Source organism: Talaromyces stipitatus, genomic scaffold (assembly GCF_000003125.1).
Source record: "Talaromyces stipitatus ATCC 10500 scf_1105507295523 genomic scaffold, whole genome shotgun sequence".
NCBI classification, from domain to species: domain Eukaryota; kingdom Fungi; phylum Ascomycota; class Eurotiomycetes; order Eurotiales; family Trichocomaceae; genus Talaromyces; species Talaromyces stipitatus.
Genome location: NW_002990113.1, coordinates 4,390,275 through 4,413,747, shown reverse-complemented (window position 1 = coordinate 4,413,747; position 23,473 = coordinate 4,390,275). Strand labels below are relative to the sequence as shown.

Below are 23,473 nucleotides of genomic sequence, written 5' to 3'. Positions count from 1 at the left end.
ATTAGGTTCAACGACAGATCATTATCTTGAATCTGGAAGATAGTGTACAGAAATCAAGAAAAATCCAACGTCAAGTCCGGATCCACTTTCTTCAACACATCCAGTATTTCTTTCCACGCCTTCTGCTGTATCTTTTGTCCTTCCGGTGAGCTCACAATCGGACCCGGACTGAAAGAAGGTAGGTTAGTATCGGGAAAGAGTACCCAAAGCGATCAAACAGGATGCTACTCACTCAGTCAACTTCTGGTTCTCTAACCATTTCCCATGCCCATCCTGCCTGACCGCAGCATCAACAATTGTCTTGGCCCCATCTGCCGGAGTCCGCGCAGAGACCATTTGTATGGCTTTCAACAACCACGGAGCCCCTTCTTCACGCGAAAGCAGCTCACTCTTACAGAAGCCCGGTGTCACACTGGTGACTATTACTTTCGGTTGACCTGTTTGAGAATCGACGGGCACCAGTTTTGAGATTTCTATATTAGTCCATTGATTGAACAACTTGCTCACGGCGTATCGTTCCACTGGGCTTTTTGCCTGCAATTCTCGCCATTGTTCCTCGTTATTCAGAGCTTGGAGGATGTGTGGTGCGGATCGTTGTGGGAACTGGGCGACTTGGTGTATATCACTGGCAACGATGACTAGATGCGGTATTGATGGAGAAGAAGAAGCGGACGAAATCAAGATCGGTAGCAACTCGAGACCTAACAAAGCCGTGGATAGTCCGTTGACTTGGATCTGCATCTCCCAGCCGTCTGGGGATAATTTCCAAATCCCAGAGGCTAGACCTGCATTCAAGATCGCGGTGTCAAGTCTCTTGCCTGGTTGGGAGACGTATGCTTTCATTCTATGCACGAATGACATTACGCTCTGGAAGCTTGACATATCTAGCTTCCAGACTTCGATGTCTGTCTTTGTTGATTTGCCTGTGGAAGTCCTTGATAGGATGTCCTCACGAGTTCTTTCTCCCTTTTCGACTGATCGAACACCCATGATAATCTTGGATGCCCCGAGGGAGACTGCATGGCGGACAGCTTCGAGTCCGAGTCCGGTATTTGATCCTGTTATCAGGACGGTTTGGTTGTTGAAGGAGCCCGGTGGTGGCAAACGCACAGAATGGATTGGTTGAAACAGTGTCTTTAGCATTGTACCGGGTCTATGAGAGGATTTGAGAGATCAATTGTGAGCGATGTCTTCTCGACCGTCCCGACACAATAAGCCAATCCGGTGGCTGAAGGCAATTTGTGAATGGCCCTTCCAGGCTTTGTTGAAGGCAGATGACTATCCATCCTTTATAGACAGCTCGACGACCATTCCTCTTGCAATAGAACCCGATGCCTATGACATTTCGATATGCTCGTCGGATGAATATAGTACCGGTGCAAATACAGCTGAAAAATATCCAGTAACAAAGTGTAATATGCCGACCATCTGGCCAATGAAAGATGAAGACGTCTTTCAAAATTACCGGCCACTCTGATAAAATTACGAAAACCAAGCCACGTCTTACGGACATATTTCATAGCACTAATTTTTTGATATTTACAAATATTTCTGAATATTCATCCGACACCGAATGAATGCCTTGAGAATCTTGATTGGTAAGATACTGACTAAATGACTCGGAAAATAGAAGTTGCTCACCAGACGCACAAGTCACGTCAAATCTTGAAGATATTTTCGCTGCCTAGAGTTACCATATCTGTATGTGTCTCCTTAGGTATACAGACATGTCGCTTGACATGGTCGCGTGTCGGTACAAGTGTCGGAAACTTCGGTCAAACTACCGTCGAGTATATCTCGGATAGCTTATAACACGCTGAAGTTATAAGGCTTCTAAGTACGAAAGGCTTCTTGAAAGCAAAGTCTTAATAAAAGGATGAATATCCGGTTCGATAGAAGAACGTATACTCAAGTTGTCAAAGCTAAGGGGTACTTAGCACGGTTAATTCAAGACGATAGAATAAACTAAATACATGATGAACGAGTGTTCTTATATATTCCATCATCATCATAGAAATCATAGAGTTTCTCTGATTTCTCTGATACTTAGATCATATCCATCATAGAATATCTCTGATATCTCTGATATCTCTGATACCCTAACCCTAATGGTTACGGATAATCCTTGCTTCCGTAGTGCAGTAGTGTAACACTATCTAGTCAATCCATTGGCTGCGGATTCTTGATTCTTCTGACAACAAGATGGTGATGGGGCCAGAGTGTAGATGGCCTATAAGGATTGCCGTCAACTCAGAAATAACAAGGTGTAGTCGGTATGCCGAATGGGAACTGTCAACCAGAGACATACCTCCAAAAATACATTCATAACTACTACAGTATCTGGTTCTCAGGAATCGATGTGCAACCCTAAACACTACCTACCTACCGCAGCGCCTTACCTACACCATATATGCTTGGCAACCCAGCAGCTCTGGCAGTAGTAATAATAATTAAAGCATGTGAAGAAGCAAAAAAAAAAGTTAAACGTATCTAATATGAGCGACAGGACTGGGATTTGAACCCAGGTATCCGAAGATACTGTCTAACATCTTCCCAAACACCATAAACCAGGGTAACCGCGATGAAAAAGGGGATAGGGCATTCGAGGACAGCGCCTTAGACCACTCGGCCATCCTGCCTAATACGAGACTCGCGATTTTCCACTGGAGGACCTAATTGTCCAACGCCTGTTACACAGATGTCGCTTGACGTCCAGTCCTGAGCGCACGTGGGTAGAGAAGAAGGATGCGGGATCGTGTGACTGATTCCCCCAGATGGGATGGCTGTCATCGGATCAGGGCTAACTATCCTTAATAACTCCAAAAAGGAGTCGTCTTCTCTCGATGTGCTTCAACAAAACAAATAACTTACGTGGAGAGAAATATTCACAGAAGATAGTGATACAGCACGTAACTATTCTCCGGCCAATCACGGGGCTGATCCTGCGGGCTGACGTCGACCCTCCGTTGATGTAAGGATTAGTTTTCCTTCTCGACAAAATCAAGTCCTACACTCTTTTACACACCACAGGCATATAAATCAGATATTTCAGTGCGGGATTAGCAAAAGAAATCTCACTGCAGTTTATTTGATGTGTTGAGCTCTCCGATTGTATGGTTCCCGCTCAGTCGGGCTGCCACGAGTTTTCGATATACCGATTTGACGAGAGCTATCTGCAGTTGTAACGATGCAGCTTACCTTGCAACGACTGCTGGTCGCTGCAGTTGCTGCAGCCATAGCAGCGACAGCTTCGCCTCTTGCTGCATTTGAGCAACAGCGGTTGAACGCGGAGTTGCAGCGGCCAGAGCTAAGTGTCGTTGGCCAAACTATCTCTCGGAAATTGACGGGGAAGTTTCTTCATATCACAGGTATTCTAACGCCAGTGGAACACATGACTGAGGTTAAACATGCACTAACAGTTCAAAGACTTACATTTAGATCGATTTTACGTCCCCGGGTCTAACACTGAGGATGAGGCCTGTCATCACGGAAAAGGAAATGCAGGTTACTTGGGGGCGCCAGGGTCCGAATGCGACTCGCCAGAGTTGCTGATCAACCAGACTTTCGAGTGGATCGACAAAAATCTAAGAGACAAGGTTGACTTTGTGATTTGGACTGGAGACTCTGCCCGCCACGATAACGACGAGCGTATTCCACGGACAGAGAACCAAATCGAAGAATTCAACGCAGCCATTTCAAACAAATTCATTGAAGTTTTTAGCCATCGAAGTGATCACCCCAACGAGGCTTTGATCATCCCTATCATTCCCAACATCGGCAACAACGATATTATGCCACATAACATTTTCGAAAAGGGGCCGAACCGGTGGACAGAGAAACTCGCTCATTTATGGGAGTCGTTTATTCCAGAAGAACAGCGTCACACTTTTGTGGAAGGCGGATACTTCCACACCGAGGTCATTCCGAATAGACTTGCTGTATTCAGTCTCAACACGTTATACTTCTTTGATTCCAATCAAGCGGTTGACGGATGTGCCCAGAAGTCGGAACCGGGGTACCATCAAATGGAATGGCTGCGCGTACAGCTGCAGCTCCTTCGCGAACGAGGAATGAAGGCTATACTTATGGGTCATGTCCCTCCTGCTCGATCGGCTGATAAACAGGCCTGGGACGAGAGCTGCTGGCAGAAATACACGCTCTGGTTACGGCAATATCGTGATGTCGTGGTCGGTGGTTTATATGGACATATGAATATTGATCATTTTATGCTGCAAGACTCGGATGATGTGGACATGGATAGTCTTCTTCGTGAGGAGCGTATGCCACCGTTCGTCACGGAAAACAACTACGAGAATTTCACCATCGAGTCCAAGGGCAGCTATCTTAGCAGCCTACGTGATCTGTGGGCCGAGTTACCGACACCGCCTCAATCCGTTCTAGAAGACGAGTGGTCAATCTCAGATGCAGACGATGATGTTGACGCAACAAAGAAGAAAAAGAACAAGAGCGACAAGAAAAAAGAAAAAGAAAAGAAGAAGAAATTCTTTAAGGAAATTGGAGGCGAATATGCAGAGCGTTTCTCACTCACCCTTGTTTCCCCTAGCGTGGTTCCGAACTACTACCCGAGTCTGCGTGTGATTGAATACGACATTACCGGGATGGAAAAGGTCCCTACATGGGCCGAGACACAACACAAGACTGGGAAGAAAGAACAGCAATGGGCAAACCATGAGCTCGAGGTTCAGAAGAAGTCTAAAAAGACACCGATACCGGATCCACCGTCCAAACGGACTCCTCCCGGACCTGCTTATTCGAGGCAACCGTTGAGCTTGTTGAATATTGTACAGTATTATGCCAATATTACTCAAGAAGACAACACAAACGAAGTTGCAACGAAGGAGGGGGGTGAAGAGGGAATTTCATCCAAGAATTTCCGGGTGAACTACCAGCTAGAGTATCACACGGGGGAAGATGATGTCTATAAATTGCGCGACTTCACTGTGCGCAGCATATACAACTTGGCCACGCGCATTGGGGCGGGTGATTCTCCTTCTTCATTATCCGATGCGACATCTACAGCGACAGAAGACGAAAACGATTCAACCAGTACCAGCAAGAAGAATAAAAAGAAGAAGAAGAACAGGCCGAACAAGAACAACAAGACATGGAAAGCATTTGTTGAGCGGGCGTTTGTCGGGTTTCATGACTATGATGAGATTGAGGATAAGTTATAGTTGGTTTATTTGCACATTTTCGCTATGGATATATACTTCGTACTGGGTAGGAGAGCTGGGCGTTTCGGATTGTGGTGTGTTTATATCTGCCCAACATATGATCTTCATGCCTAGATGGTAGGATGAGCCTTGAGAGATTCCAATGTCTAATTGTCCATGGATATTTCAAGGCTCAGGGATTGATCAACTTCTTAATTGTACACATTTCAAGATATACTATATACCCATCATTGATATTTGCAATTCTTTTTCTTTAGATTCGAGTATCTCCACTACAACTTGCATATCAATGCTTTGTAACCGGTAGCTAACAAGTCATCGATTTCCCCTGACTTTCATCAGTAGAACTACTACTATCCTCATCACTTTCCTTTTCTTCGCTCTCCTCAGCAGGACCCCCAGCAACCAAGCTAGCCGCTTCTCCATGAGACTCGGTCCGGGAAATGTGATATTCGAAATTGAGTTCACCTACTAGTTTTTTAACGTTGCTGGTTTGAAAAGATATTCAGTAAATGTCCAAACCAATAATTTTAAATGATTATTGCTCACCTTAAGAGATCCCTCATACACCACGCGACTATCGACCTCAAGACTTCCAGCGTGATAAAAGCCGTAAATGCAGGATCTTCCAAATAGCGCACGTGAAGCAGATTCTTGTTCATCTTTTGCATTCGTCGAGATAAGGGGAATGACGATGGCGCAGACAAATATGGAGGTAAAGGGAGTTTATTGGTGACTGATGCCGAAAGATGACTGAGAAAAGATGCGAGTCTAGCAGACTTGAAATCAACAGTTTCAAGGGCCACTTTACCCAGTTGAGTAAACCATTCCTTTTCTTGCCTTTTCTTCTCGGCTTTGTCTTTAGGTTCTCCAAGTCGAAGTGATTCTTTTCGTCCTTCGTCTTGCTCTGTTTGCTGCTCTATTTTCTGCTCATGGTTTGTAGTCTGTTCAGCAGAGGTGGTGGGCTCTTGAGGTAGGGGCAACGGAAGGAGTTTTTCCAGAGACTGTGTGGTTTTAACCATCAGTGCCATGGCGGTCAGTGAGCATTGGACCTCCAAGATGATGTCGTCGTATATCCTTCTGGGAAACTTGCCACCAATGGCAGGCTCAAATTTGCTGAAGTGGCTATATTCCCGCAGCTCATCTAGCAGAACCATCTCCTTCCTGAATAATCTTCGAATCACGCGTTCAAGCTGTCGCAGTAGGGCCTGAGGATCCCTAAGGCCATCGCGAAGGCCACCGCTGAACCACAGTGCTGAGTTCGTATGAGTTGCACTATAAAACTCGGCGAGCACAAAAATGCTCTCACCAAGCATTCGTCGCATTTTATGCTTCGCTGTGATGGTGAACGGGAATATCGTCCAGAAGATCATGAGACCACAAGCCACTCCCACGGCCAAAATTTTGTGAAGGGCAAATACCCAAGTCGGACGGTTTGCTAATCCTGCCAACTCTGGGTTTTCGGCTTCACGTACCTAGGAAACTCCCAGAAGTAATAAGTACAACTGTGTCGACTAGGAGAGAAAAGCATCAGTGTTGTGAACCTACCTCTAATTTGGTCGCAATAATTTCATTCAACGTCGCAATAGCAATTACAGAAGAGTCCAAAACTTGTGGTCGTTTGATGTAGAACCAATACTGTTTTGACGTAAGAAAAAGTCCATATGATGCCTGACAATAGACTCTTACCTCGAACATATTTGCAAAGTATAAGAGAATGATAATACCAGCGGTGTTCTCGTCAACAGTATACCATACTATCAGAGACAGGAACACAGATATGGTTGATCCAATGATTCGACTCATTAGGCCGACGCAAGTCTCTCCAGTGGTTGGGTTCATGCCAATAACAATGAGAATCATGACCCAAACCAACCTACGCGGAATGAAAAAGCTGCTGGTTCTCTCAAGAAATGCTAGTATACCAACACAGAATGAAGCTGCAGCAACGCGAAAGCCAAACAGACTATGCTCAGATATGATAACCCGACGAATCAAGCGGAAAATGTGACTTGACTTCTCCCAGAGGTTGGCCGGAGGCATATGTTCGGAATCTTGAGGATGTACTTCCTCACCCCCTTGGTTCTCATCTGGTGTCGAGTCTGACGGCTCGCTGGGTTCTTCCTGAACCAGAGAAAACCATCTTTTGAGGGAGGTGTCTGTGGGGAAAACTGCCCTATAGGATGTCATAGTGCCATCTGCTACTTTGCTGTCTGCAAACTTAATGAGCTCATGCGTTGTATGAAGCAAAATATCCTGCATGTGGCCCATGTACAAGACCAGGAAGAACTCCAGACGAATTTGAGGTCCGGATGTGATAATCTCGCGGGTCTTCTTGGAGGAAGCACGATTGTTAGATCCCTCCCTAGCGTCATTGAAAGCTAAAGATGCCAATTGCCCTGGAAAGTGTCTGCGCCGGCAGAATGTCTCATGCATTAGACGTTCAAATCGAACGACGAAATAGGGTTCGAGTGGATCGAGATCAATATCTCTAGACTCCTCGTCCTTGGGAACAGTAGCTGGCGGTTCGGATTCACGATACTTAAAGAAATGTCGTCTAGACATTAATTTTGTGACCAGAAGAAAGTATTGAATGCCAGTAGCAGCCAATGTAGCGGTCTCTGACAAGTGCTTTTGTAGTGTGGTTATTGCTTTGTGTAATTCTGCTTGTTTCTGCAATATCTCCTCTTCGGAATCACGCTCAAGAACCTTCATCTGGTAGTTTCTTTCATTTTTGATATGCATGTCGAGCATACGTGGAAGCATTGAGATACCGGAGAGGGGTAACAAAAGAGAGCCTAATAACTCTTCGATTCTGACGGCATCTTCAGTGCTCAGCTTGCCTATAGCAAACTCCTGTTTTGAGTAAAGCAAGTCTACCTGTAGCTTGCTAAACAAAGAGCCCAGGCTAGACATCTCTAAGTGCACTTTTTGTTTGGATTCTTCTAGTTTGGTTGAGAAATCCGTTCCATCCACGGCCTCGGAACTTTGAATGGGTTGAAACCGTCTTGGGAGCCCATCAGCAAACCACACGGCCGGATTCTCAACTGTCATTCGTACAAAGCCAGATTGCTGTTGTAGCACTGCTTGTACTTTCAAGGAATAGTCTCTTGCGTCTTTCAGAAAGAACGTACGACTAGTCATAGGTAGAATAAAAAGCGAGACTACCGAGGCAACAGCGAATGCTATCAGCATGCTTCTCAACAGAGACAGCATGTATTCCACTCCTGCCTCGAACGTCTCAAAGCCACCATACTGGGTGATGTTGAAGCATGTAAAGATCGAAAAGGCTATAACGGGACTTTGAAGCTCTATCGGACGCCAGGAACGCATCGCATTTGCCAGCCTAAGTAGAACACAAGTTGATCAATATTGGTGCATATAGATCCTTTCAACTGGCCAGTAAGCAAGTAGTTCTCACTCACCAGATCACGACAATAAGCCACACGGCAGAAACTGTGTTGGCATCGCTGCTGTATCCTTTCTGAGTTTTGGGTGTAGTGGCATCTACCCGACGATCACCCTTTCCTGCTCTGGTCGCACTTACGAGAGCCATGCAGGCTACACATGCGCCGAGGCACACCGCTAAGACATTGAAAAGCATAACCTTGACAAATTTACCACGAGGCATAAGAACATGAGATGTCACTGCTACTAGTGCAGCTGCATCGTTGGTTGCGTCGGTAACATGAGAAACTGCAGGAATCCGTGCTCTATCCACAGATCAATTTCTGGGTGGCTTTCTCCAGCATCAATCGAAAGAGGTAGGAGCTTACAGGGCAACAACAATCGTAGGTGTTAAGGCAGCCTTCATCATCAAAAGTAAGGTATGCCCGTCCAAATCAAGTGATGACCACCATGTTGTTGGATTCAGTCTCCTGGAACAAGATGGATTGTTATTATAAGACGGAGAAGAACAGTAAAATTTGTAAAGCATGAGAGCAGACTGACTTCCAACATTTTGCCGCCAAGGCTTTAAAAGCCTTTGAGAAGGCCATTGTTGCTGCTTTAGTCCCAAGTGTATCTCAATACCAAGGCCCTCCGCAATCGTGAGTCTTGCGGCCACTATGTAGACCATTGTTGGCACAAACACTGCGCGCCAAACATGCCGTCGTGTATTCAGAGGATGAGTTTCTCTTCCAATTCCTCTGTTGTTTCTCTATTGCTAGCACAGAGAATCGAGCATTTGACGACAGATGGGGTGGCTCTCGCCATGACGCCTCCCGTGGCCAATTGCCGGCCACTAGTTCCTGATGAGCGCCATTTGTTGCTCAGCCAATATCAGCAAATGCCACGTTTTAATTGCTTTGAATTGTATGAATGGGGAGTATGAGAATGAAGGGAAAGAAAAAGAGGATGATGGATGAGGTTCCGAATATCGATTGAAGAAGGGTAACCGCGACTTCCTGTTTAGGCCATGCCAACATTTTCAGCTCAACAGCTCAACTTGCACGTGCCGAGCTCAATGGACTACTGTATTTTACAGCAAAAGCCCTAACGAGTCTGCGATAGAGAAACACAGAGTCATCGATGCTACTCGAGATTGCCGCATTTGGCAACTCAGATAAAGCTTGGCACCGATGTCAGCAACTGACGTCATACCTCGCGGTCGGACAAGAAATCCGCTTGAGATTTTTTTTTGTTTCTTTCTGCGACAGCCTCAGTTTGATCGTCGACTAACGATGCTTATACAGCTACAAATATAGCTTATTGATGGTGTCTACCGCTCCATTCGCTATCATTCCTTGTTTCCAGCTACACTCCTGCAGTCGGCGCTCGTCAACAAGAAGAAAAACACCCCACCATCATCGCTGCAGCAACAACCCTGCAAGCAAATCAGCAAGACGCAAACTCCCCACCTCGTTCGTCTGACTGCGCAGCGACAGCCTATAATAATAATAGCGCCAGTGCCACACTGTTATCTGCGTCGTCTCTACTTTGCGTCATGCATGCTTCGCTCGTTATCAGCTGAAACGGTTATTTTGCGACTCAACTCCATCTCACATTTAACTCGCAGTTCGCGGATGCTGCTACTATGAGTTATGTGAATTTCAGCACTCTATGTACTTGATAAAAGGGGATTGACCTGAGAAAAGAACAATACAATCCCAAAAATATGAGGTCCGGTCTACAAAGTCCTGGCGCAGTTCCATTGTTGGCAGTGCTGGTCGCAGCCTTGTTATCGATAACGCCGAGTCTTTGCGAAGCTTGGACGAAGCCGGGAAACAGTCCGAATATTGGTATGTGATTTTTTATCAAAAAGAACAAAAAATTAAAATTAAAAAAAAAAGGGAGCATGGAACTTTGCTAATAGACTTTACTTTTACAGAATATCAAGCTGAGTCGAGTATATATCCAGCTGAATCTGTGTCGACAATACCACCACCATCAGCCGTATCCGCGCCATCTATAATCAGCACATTCACCAACATAGATCTCTTATGGCAGCAGGTCTGCCAGGTTACTGCTTCAATTCTATCTTCCTACAAACCACCACTGTCACACGATCTTGGATTTGTCGGTCCTAACATCTCATCACAACAATTACAGCAACCAGCCCATAATTCCAGTGAACCACATTCCATTACAGGAGGCGCAACGTCGATAACGATATCCCTTTCAGCTTTACCCCGGTTAGCGAACAACGGGAAATCGAAGCGTATCTCCTCCGCTGAATATGCCCCAAATCAGCTAGAGAAAAGTGCGCATGTTAATTCTTCTAGTCCTGTGGATAGCAAGGGCAGCTACATGGCCATTCTGATTAGTCTGGTCGTTGCGATTATGTGGTTTTAGCCTCTCGGATGCTACTATAATCGGCCCACGTCGTTATGTTTGTGCTCTAGACGAGGCTTTTCTGGTATATGATTCCTTTTTGTAAATCCCCTGAGGCGTTAATTGGGTCGGAAATACCCCTAATGATATTAATATGACCGGACGTCATGATTTGGCCTGAATGACTGCTGCTGCTTTGTGCATATGATTTTATGCCCCGACGATTTCGTGGTCCTATGAATACTTGTTTAATACTGTCCATAGATTTAGATAGTTTGTTTGAATTCACGCCATTCAACTCGGCATTCGAGCCATGCCTGACCAGACACATATACATGGATGCAGACAGACTGAAAGAATTATATCCTAGCGTCCCTTTCTAATCGCTTGATACCCGCCTCGTAAATCTTAACCAACTGTCTCACCCCCAAGTCAAGCAATACATCCTCCGATCCACCCGGTATCCTTGCCGTAGGCACATCCCTATAAATACGCTCAATAAGCTCTCCCCGACCGGTACGAGTCAACCCATTACCACCAAACAATAGCACAGCAGTCTGCGAACATTCATTAAGCACCATACCGGCTTTCGCTTTCGCCATAGCCGTTAATCCACCCAATTCGCGATCCGCGTCTTCCTTTTTCAATTTTGTCATTTGAAATAAAAACTGTTCGATCCAGGCGGATAGTGACTCTAATTCGGCTCCTGCCTTGGCAAGTCGGTGTCGTACAACTGGCTGCGCAATGAGTGGTTTTGAGAATGCTTCACGTTTAAGCACATATTCAAATGCGGTCGATAATGCGACTCGAGCTTGCCGGGTAACGCCCACGGCGATGGAGAGTCGTTCATGGTTGAAGTTGGTCATGATGTATTTCATGCCTGCGCCTTCGGCGCCGATGAGATTGGATATGGGGACGTGCACGTCGTCGAGTTCGATATAGGTTGTGCCTGAGGTCTCGTTTCCGCAGACTTTGATGGGGCGCATTGAGACACCTGGGTAGTTCTTCAGGGGGACTAGGAGTAAGGAAAGGCCTGCTGCGCCGGAGCCGGGAGGTCCAGTACGGACTGCCATGGTGGTATATTCAGCCCAGATACCGTTCGTAATCCTTTACTGGCATTAATAAGGGCCCTCAGAACGAAGTGGAAAATCAGGATACCATTTCTTAGTCCCGTTGATAACATATTCCTTTCCGTCTGCTGACTTCTCGGCGACAGTCGTGATATTGGCGACATCACTTCCGGCATCAGGCTCGGTAATAGCTATGCAAGCCCTCGCCTTGCCTGTCAACAAGTCTGGAAGGACTCTCTCCTGAAGCTCGCGAGGTGCGTATTTGACAAGAGGTGGGATCCCATAGGCCATTCCCGCGGTTAGAGATGAAGCAGGACCAGCAAGGCCTGATCGACTCATCTACATGTATAATCAGTAATCGACTGCACACGACGATTTTGAGGGGTAAACGAACCTCATCAAGGTAGATGCCAGTGTGTAGATAATCCCACTCCTCAACCTTAACTCCCAGGATATCGTGTATCCCCAACCTCTTCAACCATGGGACAGGCAACGGTGGAGGTAAGTTCGGGATAAGCATATTGTGTTTAGCAAAGGTGTCAAAGACATGTTGAGGGACGATACCTTCGCGCTCATAGTCAAGTGCGTATTTGTTGAGATTCTCATAAATGAAAGCACGCGCTTTTTTCTGAAAGGCGAGATGTGATGCGGTATAGTATGGGGAATGGAGGCCACGGAGGTAAGGTGGTTCCGCGAATGGGAGCGGATTAGGAGAATTGGTAGCCATGGTATTTTCCCTTTTCTTCTCTCAATTGACGTGTCAAAAGGAGGTAGAAAGCTGAGCCAGAAGGTGTTAAAGAAAGGACAGAGAGCTATGTATACAGTCTTCTGTGACCTAGACGGGGCAACCCTTGGAGAGTTTGTGTTTGTGGGGTAGGCCCACTGGACGGACCGAGGTCTGAATGGGATGGATGGCTTCAACTCACTCACCCACATGCGGGGAAGAGAGTATGCTCCGTGATACTCAGTAGTCCGTGCAAATGGGTGTGAACTATTCGGTATCTGTTTACCTGTTAGTATTCATGATTCCTTGCAAGAATAAAGTTAGTGTCAATTAAGGTATTCAAGCAAGGGGGTCCGGGGTTTGCGCATTCCATTGTGAGAGCTGCTTATATAGCTTCGGCTGCAGTCGACCTTTGTATATAAGCTTAGAGTAGAGTAGCCTTCTTTTAGTTAACTCGTTGTCATATTTTGGGAGCAATTGAAGTTTACCCTCGTCGGCTGAATTGTCGAATGAATATCGAGACACCAAGTTGCTGCTCTTGATCCAGATCGGCCGTAGACATGATACCGAATAATTTGTGCTTGATATAGAATGTCATCGAGCTACGCCAGTGCGCGTTACTCGACCGAGTCCTGCGCACATCGGCTGGGTTCCAGTAGTAGTCTAGAAGCACTGACATTTCCGATATTTGTTCGGTTCGACTGCCCAGGAAAAATTGCTTATATTGTTCGTTCATTTCGCATAACCTGAGCTATCATCTGACATAAAACTACAATCAAGACAGTATCCCGTTCTCGGTTGCCAATCCGGAAGGGTCTTCGCCCCTAGCCACTATGTTTTCAACGCCGCAATATTATCTGAAGAAATCGCAAATATCGTTCGTACGCCTCGGCGCGAGGCTCGACAGGGAAAAGCTTTCAAATATTCTAAACAACACGCTTGACCTGTTTCGAATGATCAGTCCTCAGTCCAAGGACAATCGATCACATAGAGTAGATAAAAGTTTATACCTCGAAAAACCGCTTCAGCCACCAAACTTGGAAAATACCCTCTCCGATAAGGAATGCGAGTTGGAAGATGCTCCACCATTTCACACGTGCATTTGTACTTTCGGCCGTATTTCGGTGAACCCTTTCTCGTACGACGATGTAGGATTGCTCGTCGCGGACTTGAGACAGCGACTCGGAAAGGCGACGAACTATGAATCGCTAAGGTCAGTCTGGGAAATTATATAGTTGGCAGACGTATTGACAAAAGTCCGTACCTTCAACTTCCAGGGGATGCTGTTCCAGCTCTGATTCAGGGACGTAGACAATTCCATGCACATTGAAAGAGACTTCTTTGGAGTTCGATGTCCAGGCCTCGTTGCTGAAGCAGTAGGTGAATTTTCCATCTCGCTGGGCAGTGAAGGAGTAATCCTCCGATGAGACACTGTTCTTATAATATTGTCGGTTTCCGGCAGGATCTTCGACCTGTAATGTAATAAAGTTAGATTCCGTATCGAGAAATTTGGAAGAAAAGAAATCAGGATGCATACCCAGAAATCAATCTCTAGGTTACCACTACCACCAAATTCCCGGTCGCCGACTTGAAATGTAACAGTCATTTTGTCATCCTTGTGCAGCTTTTCGTGGAAGCATTCGCGCGAGTGAGCTTTGAGTTGAATGTTGTGAGCTGTGGCAGCCCCTATCCAGCCCAGCATGGTCACCAGGACCGCGGACGTTGAGAAGCGCATTTTCAATATTAAAATTATTTGTACCGAATATTCTAATTGTAATACACCGGAATAACGGGAGTTGGAGAATTGAATGATTCAAGCGAGTGTGTTGATGAGTTCGACGGACTTGACAAGGTGTCGATTCCTGGTCGTATCTTGAAGTTGTGATGACGCTCGGACCACTTCCGAGCCAGTCTATAAATTCGGCTTACCCTGCACTACAACTACACAACAGTGGAACACTACTCAAGAAAATAGCAGCTTATTATTGAACTTGACCGTCGCCATATATTCCTTCAACTAGATTCCCGTATCCCATCGTTCAATAACTCATCCCAGAAGCATCCAGCGGACGAATCGCCAAAAATGAACAAATCTACTCGAAGGTATTGAACAAACAACTGTTCACTCCAAGGGTAGCCTAGCATTACTTAGTTATATCGCACATGCCCAAGCATCACTCTGTCACGAGTCCAATCCAGACAAGTCCTCCGAGTCGTTGCTATCCCTTATGTCGGTATAAAGACGATATATTTTTTATGTGTTGAGTCTAGCAAGGACGGAGGTCTGTTAACTCCAGCTGCTCTACTTTCTAAGATAGAAGGGATGGAGGTGCTGCAGATATGTACATGTCATATTGATTTATCCCGAAGAAAAGCAATACGAAATCTATCTTTTCTAAGGAAATGCTCCGTGTTGTGTCGAAGTGATTGTACGGATATTGAGGTATGCCTGAGGCAGAAGGAGCTAGACCTGACAAGCGGACCAATCACGTTGAGGAAAACAGGCCGTGGCAATGAAGAGGTTCGAACCATGGATCTGATGTTTATGGGATGGCTGTTTTACCCCTGAAATTAGTCATGTTGCTTGTATGAACATCAACTGGTGACTCGCAGCCATACAGTTCTATCTGAAATATCAGCCCAATCACGGCTTCCCACATAGCATTACAAGCCAATACTCTGTAATTTTAATAAAAGCGTTGAACGCGTGTATGGTAATTACTGTGGTACCGCGCCTACCTTTCTGGGAGGCATCATCATGGCGCTAGACCAACGGGAACTTTTTTTCGTGACGTGCGGTCTTGACCTCCTTTCCCGTTTCTTCGACCATCGGACGTTCTGCCTCTGTCATCTCTCCTAGACGTTCTTTCGCCCTAATTCGCCATCAAATCATCGCTCGACCTTCTCTGAACTGCTTCCCTTATTGCGTGCGCCATGCTCTCATTTACCGCATGCTCCAGGTCTCTGTAAATCTGGCGTCGTGATACTCGCAGAAACCGTGTGCTTCCACATCGATTTCCGACCCTTGTACGCGACATTTCCCACTCCACAGATTCGCTGATAGGCTTCATTGACAACAGCATTTAGCGTCTCGTCTTTTTTTCCGACGGGCATTCTGTCTAGAAATCACCTCCCGCCTTGGTCATACGTGCTGCGAGCCGTCCAAGGTCCCCCTGATTCCTGACAGTTATATCTCTTGAACTTCCATGCTTCAACATTTCAGACTATAACGGGCGCGGCAAGCAATTGCTTGCTGCAATAGACGACACGGAAGGTGAGTCCTCCCCTGTAATTACAATGGCCTATACGGCTTCCTCATAGGCCGATCTTCCATTTCTATGATTCGCGTTGCTACGACAGTGTACTGATACGATTTGTCTTCTCCACTTTAGAGACCACTTCGCCGGCATTCCTCGAATTGGCATCCTCGCCGTCTAATCGTCCGCACGAGCAGATAACACTGGCAAACGAATCCCCTGTGCAGACATCAGTTCCGCCATCGCGAGCGACCTCGCCCGCAGCTTCCAGTGTCATAGCACTTGGGTCGCTAAGCCAACGACAACCGCCTGCATCTCCGGAATCGCTCCCCTCTCTTCCCAAGTATCCCGGTACGTGGGATTCTTTGTCTTCGTCATCCCCTGAGAATCGAAAGGCAAATAGCGCATATTTCACTGCTGCTTGGGGCTCTCCATATGCAACTCCCAGCCCACGTCGGCTCTCCTTGACACTCAGTCATCAGCCTAGCTTGAACCTCCCGTCTCGGGACAATTCTCCTTCAAGAGGTCGTGGTTACACATCCGTACGTGGTCCTGGATCGTTCCGAACAACGTCGACGTCGAGTCAAGTACCAAGGCCACTTCCCGGATCGGTTGGTCCATCTTCCACCCGAGACTTTTCAGGCACACAGGGAGCTTTTTCGTTCAAACAATTCACCGAGGACTGGATCGATCAGTATCTCTCTGGCCAGCCACGCACAGAACGGACGAACTGGTTGAGTGACGACGAAGGCAGCGAGGCGCCATCCTTCTTCACTGCCCGTAACAATTTCGGCGACGATCCAACTGAAGGTTGGCTGGGTCTAGACGAACCGAACGACGAGGATCCCCTGCGGACACCTACTGCTTCCAATTCCCTATCAAGTAGATCAAGAAAGGGATTTGCTAGAGGGCAACTTAGTCGTACTCGCCAAAAACATCTTTCCACTTTCAGTACTGCTACTTTAAGGCAAGAAGACGTTTGGGGTTTTGCATTCGGGGACGAGCATCCGTCAGCCGAAATGTCTGATATAGCGGATGCACCCCTGCCTACAGCGGAGCACGACTCTCCCGCCGAGTCTTCAGTGGAGAAGCCTCTGCCGTTACCGCCTACGGACGATGCCACAAATATTGAAAACGCTGAGAGTGTAGCGACTGATGCTAACTCACGGCCTCCATTACTCAGTCAGAGCTCGTCTCAAGGCGGGAGGGCAAAGGTATTATGGCGCAAGAAGACGTGCGTTATTGCAGTGCCTACCGATGATAAGAGGGGTTCAGAGGAATTTGGCTATCGCTTACTTACGAAGGAGGATGTCGAAAAACGTTTGCAAAGATGGCAGGATGAAGGATATCATGTGGAAGGGTTCGACGTTTTCGCGCCTGAACAGGACTCACTTTCGAGCCAGAATGGTGGCTTCAGCCGGTTACCTTACCCTGATGAGACCGAACCCAAACAAGATAAAGATTCGAGAAAATGTGCAGTGAGATTTCCAAACCTTGGCGAATGGGCCGTATACGTTCAACAACTGCAAGAGGAGAAACTCCGCGCACTAGGAGTTTTCCTTGACGATGATCCTCCAGTCACAGAATCCCCTGCGACATCTATGGTACCAATGGCCCCAATGGGGATTTTCCCTGGCCATATCACATCCCCACCAATTCCGACATCGTCTGCTGCCAGTAATCCTATGTTTGGATCCCATACCTTTTCTCCTCATTTCAATCAGTCGACCAATCCAAGTACGCATGCTGAATCGCTGGCGTCGCCACCGCCGCAGTTTGGTGGACAACATTCATTTTATGGCATGGATGCGAATTTCGTGCCTGGGCTACCTTATCCTTATCAACCAACGCCTCCGGTTGCAGGAACTTTGACTCCCCAGAGTCTGTTTAGCGCACGTCAAGCCAGCTTTGCAGGAACGGGTCCTGGCGGCATGCCAAACTTGAACGCAATCTTCTCCCCTGTATCTCCTCTCAATGCTGACGACATGTTCAATCAAAGTACGAATGGCCAGCGTGATCGTACAGACTCAATCCGAGATTCGTCATACCGAGACTCGTCAGCAAACAAACGACAAGTTCGTGAGTCGCGAGCAGCAACACTCATCATGGATGAGTCCCAGTTCGAGACTGAACACTTCCAAGCGTCAAATGTTGAGATTGCGCATCCTACACCTCGGGGGCACAGTCACAATCTCAGTGAAACGCTACAGAAAGGTCTGGATCGGTATTCTCAGGCAGATTATCATCTAGAACATTCAATTCAACGACAATTAGAGGAACCTGAGAGTGACCTGCAGAAATCGCGGTGGGCGATTGCTGAAGATGAAGCTCAACCGTCACCGGCCCATGCACAGTTCTCAATTCCAGACTCTTTTTCCACAGGCCACCATCGCCTCTTTGGTGAACAGCAACAGCAGCCTATGGGCATTATTCAAGATGCTGACGAGATTGATACCAATCCAAGTCTTGCCGCAAGCCCCCGTGAACCGAAACTTGATATGAGCCATCACCCCTGGCACAGTGCTAAACCAAGTTCTGGTTCCTTCGTCGCGGGGCACAAATCCAAAGCCTCTTTGTCAGGCCTCAATGTGGAAGCACAGGAATTCAATCCTACCGCGTTCGCTTTCCAAGGAGGAGCCTCATTTCAATCAAATGGTCTTGGAAACGGCTCGGTATTCTCTCCCACTTCGTCTGTATTCAAGCCTAGTGGTTCAATTGGCAATTACAACGTGGCAGCTCCTTCATTTACACCTACGAGCAACGATTTCAGCGCTAGCAGCACTTCATTTGTACCTAGCGCGTCAAAGGGATTCACTTTTTCCACCGCGTCCTTCAACGTGGACGCACCCGCTTTCAATCCAGGTGCAAGCGTCACTTCCAATGCTTCGGACGCACCTAGTCATCACAAAGGCAGTATCTTTGGAGATATTGACTTCAACCAGGTTTCCAAGCCGAAGAAAGAGTCCAAAGCGATCCCTATTGTCCGGCCGGATGATGAAGATTTTGATGGTCGTAAAAATGAAGCCGTTGAACGTGGTGTACCAGGAACTCCACCACGTCAAAAGCGTGCTCGCCGCGGTGCTGGTGAAGAAGACAAGGCTGCCGAATTTGCGGAGCCGTCGCCACTAGCAGAGGCTACTCAAGCCCAAGCTACAGCTACAGCAAATCAATCTCACAAATCTGCTGAGGGCAAAGAGAACGAAGCCCCGGAGCAAGATGAACTGGAGATTCCTACAAAGCCGGCAAGCCCTAATACTAAACGTCCCTTTGTCGAAGATGATGCTGCTTCTGTGAAGGATATTGCTGAGGACACCAACGGGAAGAAGACTACTCCTCCAGTTGACACCGAACCATTCCCCTCCGTGCCTGATGACGAGATTGTTGAGCCTACTAATTTGGCCATCGACGAAAAGGCAACCAAGGAAATGAAAGAGAAGGATAACGCACCCTCTGTCTCTGAAACTGCACCCCAACCTATTTCTGAGCAACCAAAAGCAGAGCTACCGAAGCGAGAGCCAAGGAAGTCTCTCTTTTCGGCATTTAGATCATTCACATTCCGCCCTTCCATCTCAGAATTTGTTCCGACTAAGTCGCCTACTACTAAGTCGCCTACTGAGACAACTTCTACCACAGAGCCTGTCAAGGCCCAACCCGAAAAGCCCAAATCCGGACTGTTTGCATCCCGATATGCTGTAGCGGAAGAAGATTTGAAAGTTACCGAGTTAGCCTCGATCAATCATCAGTCTGAAAAAGACGCCAAGAAAAATGATGAGATTGCCCCCAGTGGTCATGATTCGCCCGACGAGGATGAGCTCAATGCTGTAATGGATCAGCTCAATGGTGATGATTCTGATGTGGGTGTGGAAAGGCTCAACACTCCCTTACCGCCTCAACTGGCCGTAGAGACACCCGCTGCGCGTTCGATGGAGCAGACGCAGCTTCCACAAATCATTCGCAGTGATGCTCCAAGTCCAAGTCCTGCAAGAAACTTCAACCATCTGTTGCGAGGTGCTCCAAAGATCACATCCGATCTGGATGTTAACCAATCTCAGCACTCATTTCCGCAACGAGGCTTTGCTTCAGGTGCTCAATCTCCAGTTCGTCAACTACATAGTACGAACGAGCATATTAGTGACTGGGACGATGTCATCTCGTCCGGCGAGGATGAGAAGCTGGTACAACGAAGCAAATTCTTTGATCGTCACGTTAATGCACTTGTCAGTGAGGTCTTGGCCGAGAGATTAGGTCCTCTTGAGCAAGCACTAAGCATCATACAAAATTCCGTGGTTTCCTTGCACTCACAATCCACTGTGCGCCAATCCTTCAACGGCAGACAAGCAGATGTGGAGCATAGCGATGCCGACGACGAGGATGATGAAGTCAATAATCCTCGGTCAATCTCGCCATTGAGTAAACGGGATAGAAGGTTGGAGAAGATGAAGGGCGCCGTACTGGAAGCTCTAGCAGCCCACGGCTTCGGCCGACAAGAACCCAACTCATCTTCCGCAAATCTTGATGCTATCCAAGAAACACTGGTTGAGCTCAAAGCATTGACGCAGCAACGTCAGCAGCCTGAGCTTCCGGACATCAGGGGTATGGTTCAAGAGGCACTCGCTATCCACGCCCAGGCCAGCGCTAGAAAGACGCCCCTTTCGGAAGCTGAAGAGATCGGAGCGGAAAGTCTGAAATTGCAGTTAGATGGTGTGAAGAGCATGCTTCGAATGGCCGATGAACGTACCGAACAAGAAATCAAAGCTCGTCGTGATGCTCAGGAAGCTTTGACAGAAGTCCAGAAGATGCTCGGTCACGCCGAAGGTGAGGTTGCTCGCTACCGCCAAGCTGCTGAGCAAGCAGAAAAAGCTGTTCGTGAACTACAGGAAGAGAAGATTCCTCAACTGGAAAAGGCCCAGACACGATGCGAGACACTTGAGAAACAGCAAGAGTCATGGGAAATGACGTTCTCGGAGCTTTCCACCAAGAATATTGCGCTGGAGGGTACGCTTGACGAGTATCGCGTTTCGCATGATTTCTGGAAGAAGAAAGTTGCGGCCATTGAAGATGAAAATAAAGATTTACAATCCACCATTTCACACCTCACTGCTCGCGTCGAAGACAGTATGCGCGCTAGACAGAGTCTACGTGGCAAGTTTGACAAGCTGCAGGACGATATGGCAAACGTCACAAAGGATGTTACTCGCGATCAAGCCAATGCGCGAAGAAAGGAAGAGGAACTCACAGCCAAATATGAAAGTCTTCGTGCTGCGTACGATAGGGAAGTGAAGTTGCGCGAAAAGCTCGAGATTGATATTAGCGAGCTAGAGAAGTCTGAGCGAGAAACTGCCAAATTGAAGTTTATTTTTGCTCAATCTCAGCAAGAAAACCACAGGCTAGAAGAGCTCGTTGCCAGTCTGCGCCAGGAGAGTCAAGAACATCAGAACACGGCCGCACGCTTTGAGCGGGAGTTTAATGAAGCTCGTGAGAGCAGTCGTATGGAGATCCAGCGCACCAGAACTTCAATGGAGGCCGACCTTGAAGCAGCGAACAATCAAGTCAATTATATTCGTGCAGGTCTCGAAGCTGAGATCAACCGCTTGGAAGGCCAACTTGAAAATGTCCGCATGGATGCTGATACTATGAAAGAGCGATACGAGCTCCTCTTGGAAGAAGCTCGCGAGAACAAAGATTCGGCTATGACGGAATTGGCTGCAGCCAAGGACATGGCGATGGAAGAACAACGCAAGACACATGACCGTGTTCTGAACGATCTCCGCGAACGCCACGCTCGTGCTCTACATAATGCTTCTGAGGATCGACAGCGGATTGAATCGTATATGAATGAGAAGCTAGGCCTCAGCAACGAGAAAGTGGCTCATCTGCAAGACCGCGTCGCTCATCTGGAAGAGAAGCTCGAAATTGCCAAGTCTGCAGCTCGTGCAGCTGCTCAAGCGGCTCAAGCCAAGGGCGTTGTTGTGCCTCCTACCGCACAGCATCACAGTTCACCATCCTTGTCTTACAGCAGGGATTCATCAGTCCCTGAGAAGATTTCTCCTCAAGCTCTTCGCGAATCCATTCTTGTGCTCCAAGATCAATTACAACAGCGGGAAAGCCGTATCGAAGAGCTAGAACAGGAGCTCAGTGAAGTTGACAAGGAGGCACCCAACAAGATCAAAGAAAGGGACACCGAAATCAGCTGGCTTCGAGAGTTACTTGGGGTTCGTGTTGATGATCTCCAGGACATCATAGCCACCCTTTCACAGCCTTCTTTTGATCAAAATGCTGTCCGGGATGCTGCGATCCGACTTCGGGCAAACCTACAAATGCAACAACAGGAGAAAGACAGGGCAATGTCAGGCCAGGCGTTCCCTTCATTGGCTGATATTGCTGCATCACCACGTTCGCTCCCGCTTGCAGCAGCCGCAGCTTGGGGTAACTGGCGCAAGGGACGTGAGTCCTTCACATCAGAAAGCGGGGCTTCTCAAACACCTTCCAAATCAACAAACGGTGGTTTCCTCTCCGGGCTTCTTACACCGCCTAGCTCAAACGTGAGATATACTCCGAAAAATTTGAGTGCTCCTCCAGGTCCAGCCCGTCTTGCAGGCCGTCGAACAGCATCAGAGTCTCGTCCATTGCGAGGATATAGTCAATCATCACGTTCTTTATCCGCGCGACAAATGGACAAGCTTCCTGTTGTCCATCAGGAGCCGATTGAACCACCGACAACACCACCACTTCTGCGAAGGTCCAGCTACGATCATGATGCGGAGCAAAATAGCTATGACGGCAGTGCCTTGATGGACGACGGTGAGAGCATGATAGCTGCGGACTCTCCTCATGGATCCCGAGATGGCCTCTTTGCCCGTGACGAGTAATCTGGTCTTGCCAAATCTCTCTTCTCCTCTCCGTTCCAGAGTGTTCATATTTGATAGTATCTATCTAAATTCTTTTGATCTGCATAGCGTTATATTTTTTACGGCCCATGTTTGTTTTTCCGCTTTCCCCTTCTCTATTGTCATTTTCTTCATACCTTCTATTCCTATTATCTAATTTCCTGCCTTTTACCCTTTTCCAAATCTTGATACCACTGCTGCCTATTCGTTACAGCTCTATGCATCACTTATACATTCACTGTTAATACTTTTATTCAGCACCTTCTTGTCGTGTGTTGCTGCCTTTGTGTACAAAAACGACATGTCCATTCGTTGGCAACCCCCCAAAATTATTTCCTTGTTTCCTTGATTCTGTCTATTTACTGGTTCTATACATTTTTTACCATATTGAAATTGGAATGTACCTATTCGTTATTCCCTGGAAGATTGACGTCTTCATTATTATTGTTGTGTATGTATTTCTATGTGTACAACAGTTGTGCTTAGTTTATGTGTAGAGATATCCTAGTTTTTGATCAGATGTTTTGGTGTCATCCACTGCCACGACATGGATGTTGGCTTGAAGATA

At 47.2% G+C, this 23,473-nt stretch overlaps 6 protein-coding genes and 1 non-coding gene across 8 annotated transcripts, besides 3 other annotated features; 2 read left to right on the top strand and 5 right to left on the bottom strand.

The window, feature by feature from the left end:
• Positions 1-53: 53 nt before the first annotated feature.
• Positions 54-1,143, bottom strand: TSTA_075650 (short-chain dehydrogenase, putative; the record flags this gene model as incomplete). The annotated part of the gene is made up of 2 exons (XM_002341539.1): positions 54-168; positions 233-1,143. The coding sequence occupies 2 exons, from the start codon at positions 1,141-1,143 to the stop codon at positions 54-56; spliced, it is 1,026 nt and encodes a 341-aa protein (XP_002341580.1).
• Positions 1,144-2,500: 1,357 nt separating this feature from the next.
• On the bottom strand, positions 2,501-2,639 carry TSTA_075640. The gene has a single exon. It is a non-coding gene; the product is annotated as a tRNA-Ser (tRNA).
• A 252-nt stretch (positions 2,640-2,891) lies between these two features.
• TSTA_075630 (vacuolar endopolyphosphatase, putative) lies at positions 2,892-5,648 on the top strand. Its single transcript, XM_002341538.1, has 2 exons — positions 2,892-3,368; positions 3,427-5,648. Exons 1-2 carry the CDS (start codon positions 3,188-3,190, stop codon positions 5,193-5,195), a joined length of 1,950 nt encoding a protein of 649 aa, XP_002341579.1. The 5' UTR covers positions 2,892-3,187; the 3' UTR covers positions 5,196-5,648.
• TSTA_075620 (uncharacterized protein) lies at positions 3,461-9,273 on the bottom strand (the record flags this gene model as incomplete). Its single annotated transcript, XM_002341537.1, has 6 exons — positions 3,461-5,683; positions 5,745-6,670; positions 6,744-6,833; positions 6,885-8,541; positions 8,621-8,908; positions 8,972-9,273. 6 exons carry the CDS (start codon positions 9,271-9,273, stop codon positions 5,503-5,505), a joined length of 3,444 nt encoding a protein of 1,147 aa, XP_002341578.1. The 3' UTR covers positions 3,461-5,502.
• Positions 4,449-4,501: a sequence feature (CT-rich).
• Positions 5,076-5,101: a microsatellite.
• A 1,188-nt stretch (positions 9,274-10,461) lies between the features above and the next one.
• Positions 10,462-10,485: a sequence feature (AT_rich).
• Positions 10,486-11,326: 841 nt separating this feature from the next.
• TSTA_075610 (acyl-CoA dehydrogenase, putative) lies at positions 11,327-12,875 on the bottom strand (the record flags this gene model as incomplete). Its single annotated transcript, XM_002341536.1, has 3 exons — positions 12,432-12,875; positions 12,126-12,376; positions 11,327-12,074 (listed from the first exon to the last, which is right to left on the bottom strand). The coding sequence occupies exons 1-3, from the start codon at positions 12,762-12,764 to the stop codon at positions 11,327-11,329; spliced, it is 1,332 nt and encodes a 443-aa protein (XP_002341577.1). The 5' UTR covers positions 12,765-12,875.
• A 596-nt stretch (positions 12,876-13,471) lies between these two features.
• Positions 13,472-14,598, bottom strand: TSTA_075600 (endosomal cargo receptor (P24), putative). 2 transcript variants are annotated; one of them, XM_002341534.1, is made up of 4 exons: positions 14,299-14,598; positions 14,026-14,233; positions 13,772-13,959; positions 13,472-13,705 (listed from the first exon to the last, which is right to left on the bottom strand). In XM_002341534.1, the coding sequence occupies exons 1-4, from the start codon at positions 14,494-14,496 to the stop codon at positions 13,688-13,690; spliced, it is 612 nt and encodes a 203-aa protein (XP_002341575.1). In that variant the 5' UTR covers positions 14,497-14,598; the 3' UTR covers positions 13,472-13,687. The 2 variants fall into 2 exon arrangements, with proteins under 2 accessions (XP_002341575.1, XP_002341576.1); XM_002341535.1 differs by lacking the exon at positions 13,472-13,705 and having other exon boundaries at positions 13,731-13,959.
• Positions 14,599-16,099: 1,501 nt separating this feature from the next.
• On the top strand, positions 16,100-23,422 carry TSTA_075590 (myosin class II heavy chain (MHC), putative; the record flags this gene model as incomplete). The annotated part of the gene is made up of 2 exons (XM_002341533.1): positions 16,100-16,120; positions 16,156-23,422. The coding sequence occupies 2 exons, from the start codon at positions 16,100-16,102 to the stop codon at positions 22,885-22,887; spliced, it is 6,753 nt and encodes a 2,250-aa protein (XP_002341574.1). The 3' UTR covers positions 22,888-23,422.
• Between the last annotated feature and the right edge of the window lie 51 nt (positions 23,423-23,473).

Excerpts from the sequence above, each read along its gene's own strand:
- TSTA_075630 (XM_002341538.1), top strand. The coding sequence starts at position 3,188 with ATGCAGCTTACCTTGCAACGACTGCTGGTCGCTGCAGTTGCTGCAGCC. Across the intron at positions 3,369-3,426 it reads GAAGTTTCTTCATATCACAG|ACTTACATTTAGATCGATTT; the intron begins GTATTCTAACGC and ends AACAGTTCAAAG.
- TSTA_075600 (XM_002341534.1), bottom strand. The coding sequence starts at position 14,496 with ATGCGCTTCTCAACGTCCGCGGTCCTGGTGACCATGCTGGGCTGGATA. Across the intron at positions 14,234-14,298 it reads ACCTAGAGATTGATTTCTGG|GTCGAAGATCCTGCCGGAAA; the intron begins GTATGCATCCTG and ends ATTACATTACAG. Across the intron at positions 13,960-14,025 it reads GCATCCCCTGGAAGTTGAAG|TTCGTCGCCTTTCCGAGTCG; the intron begins GTACGGACTTTT and ends AGCGATTCATAG.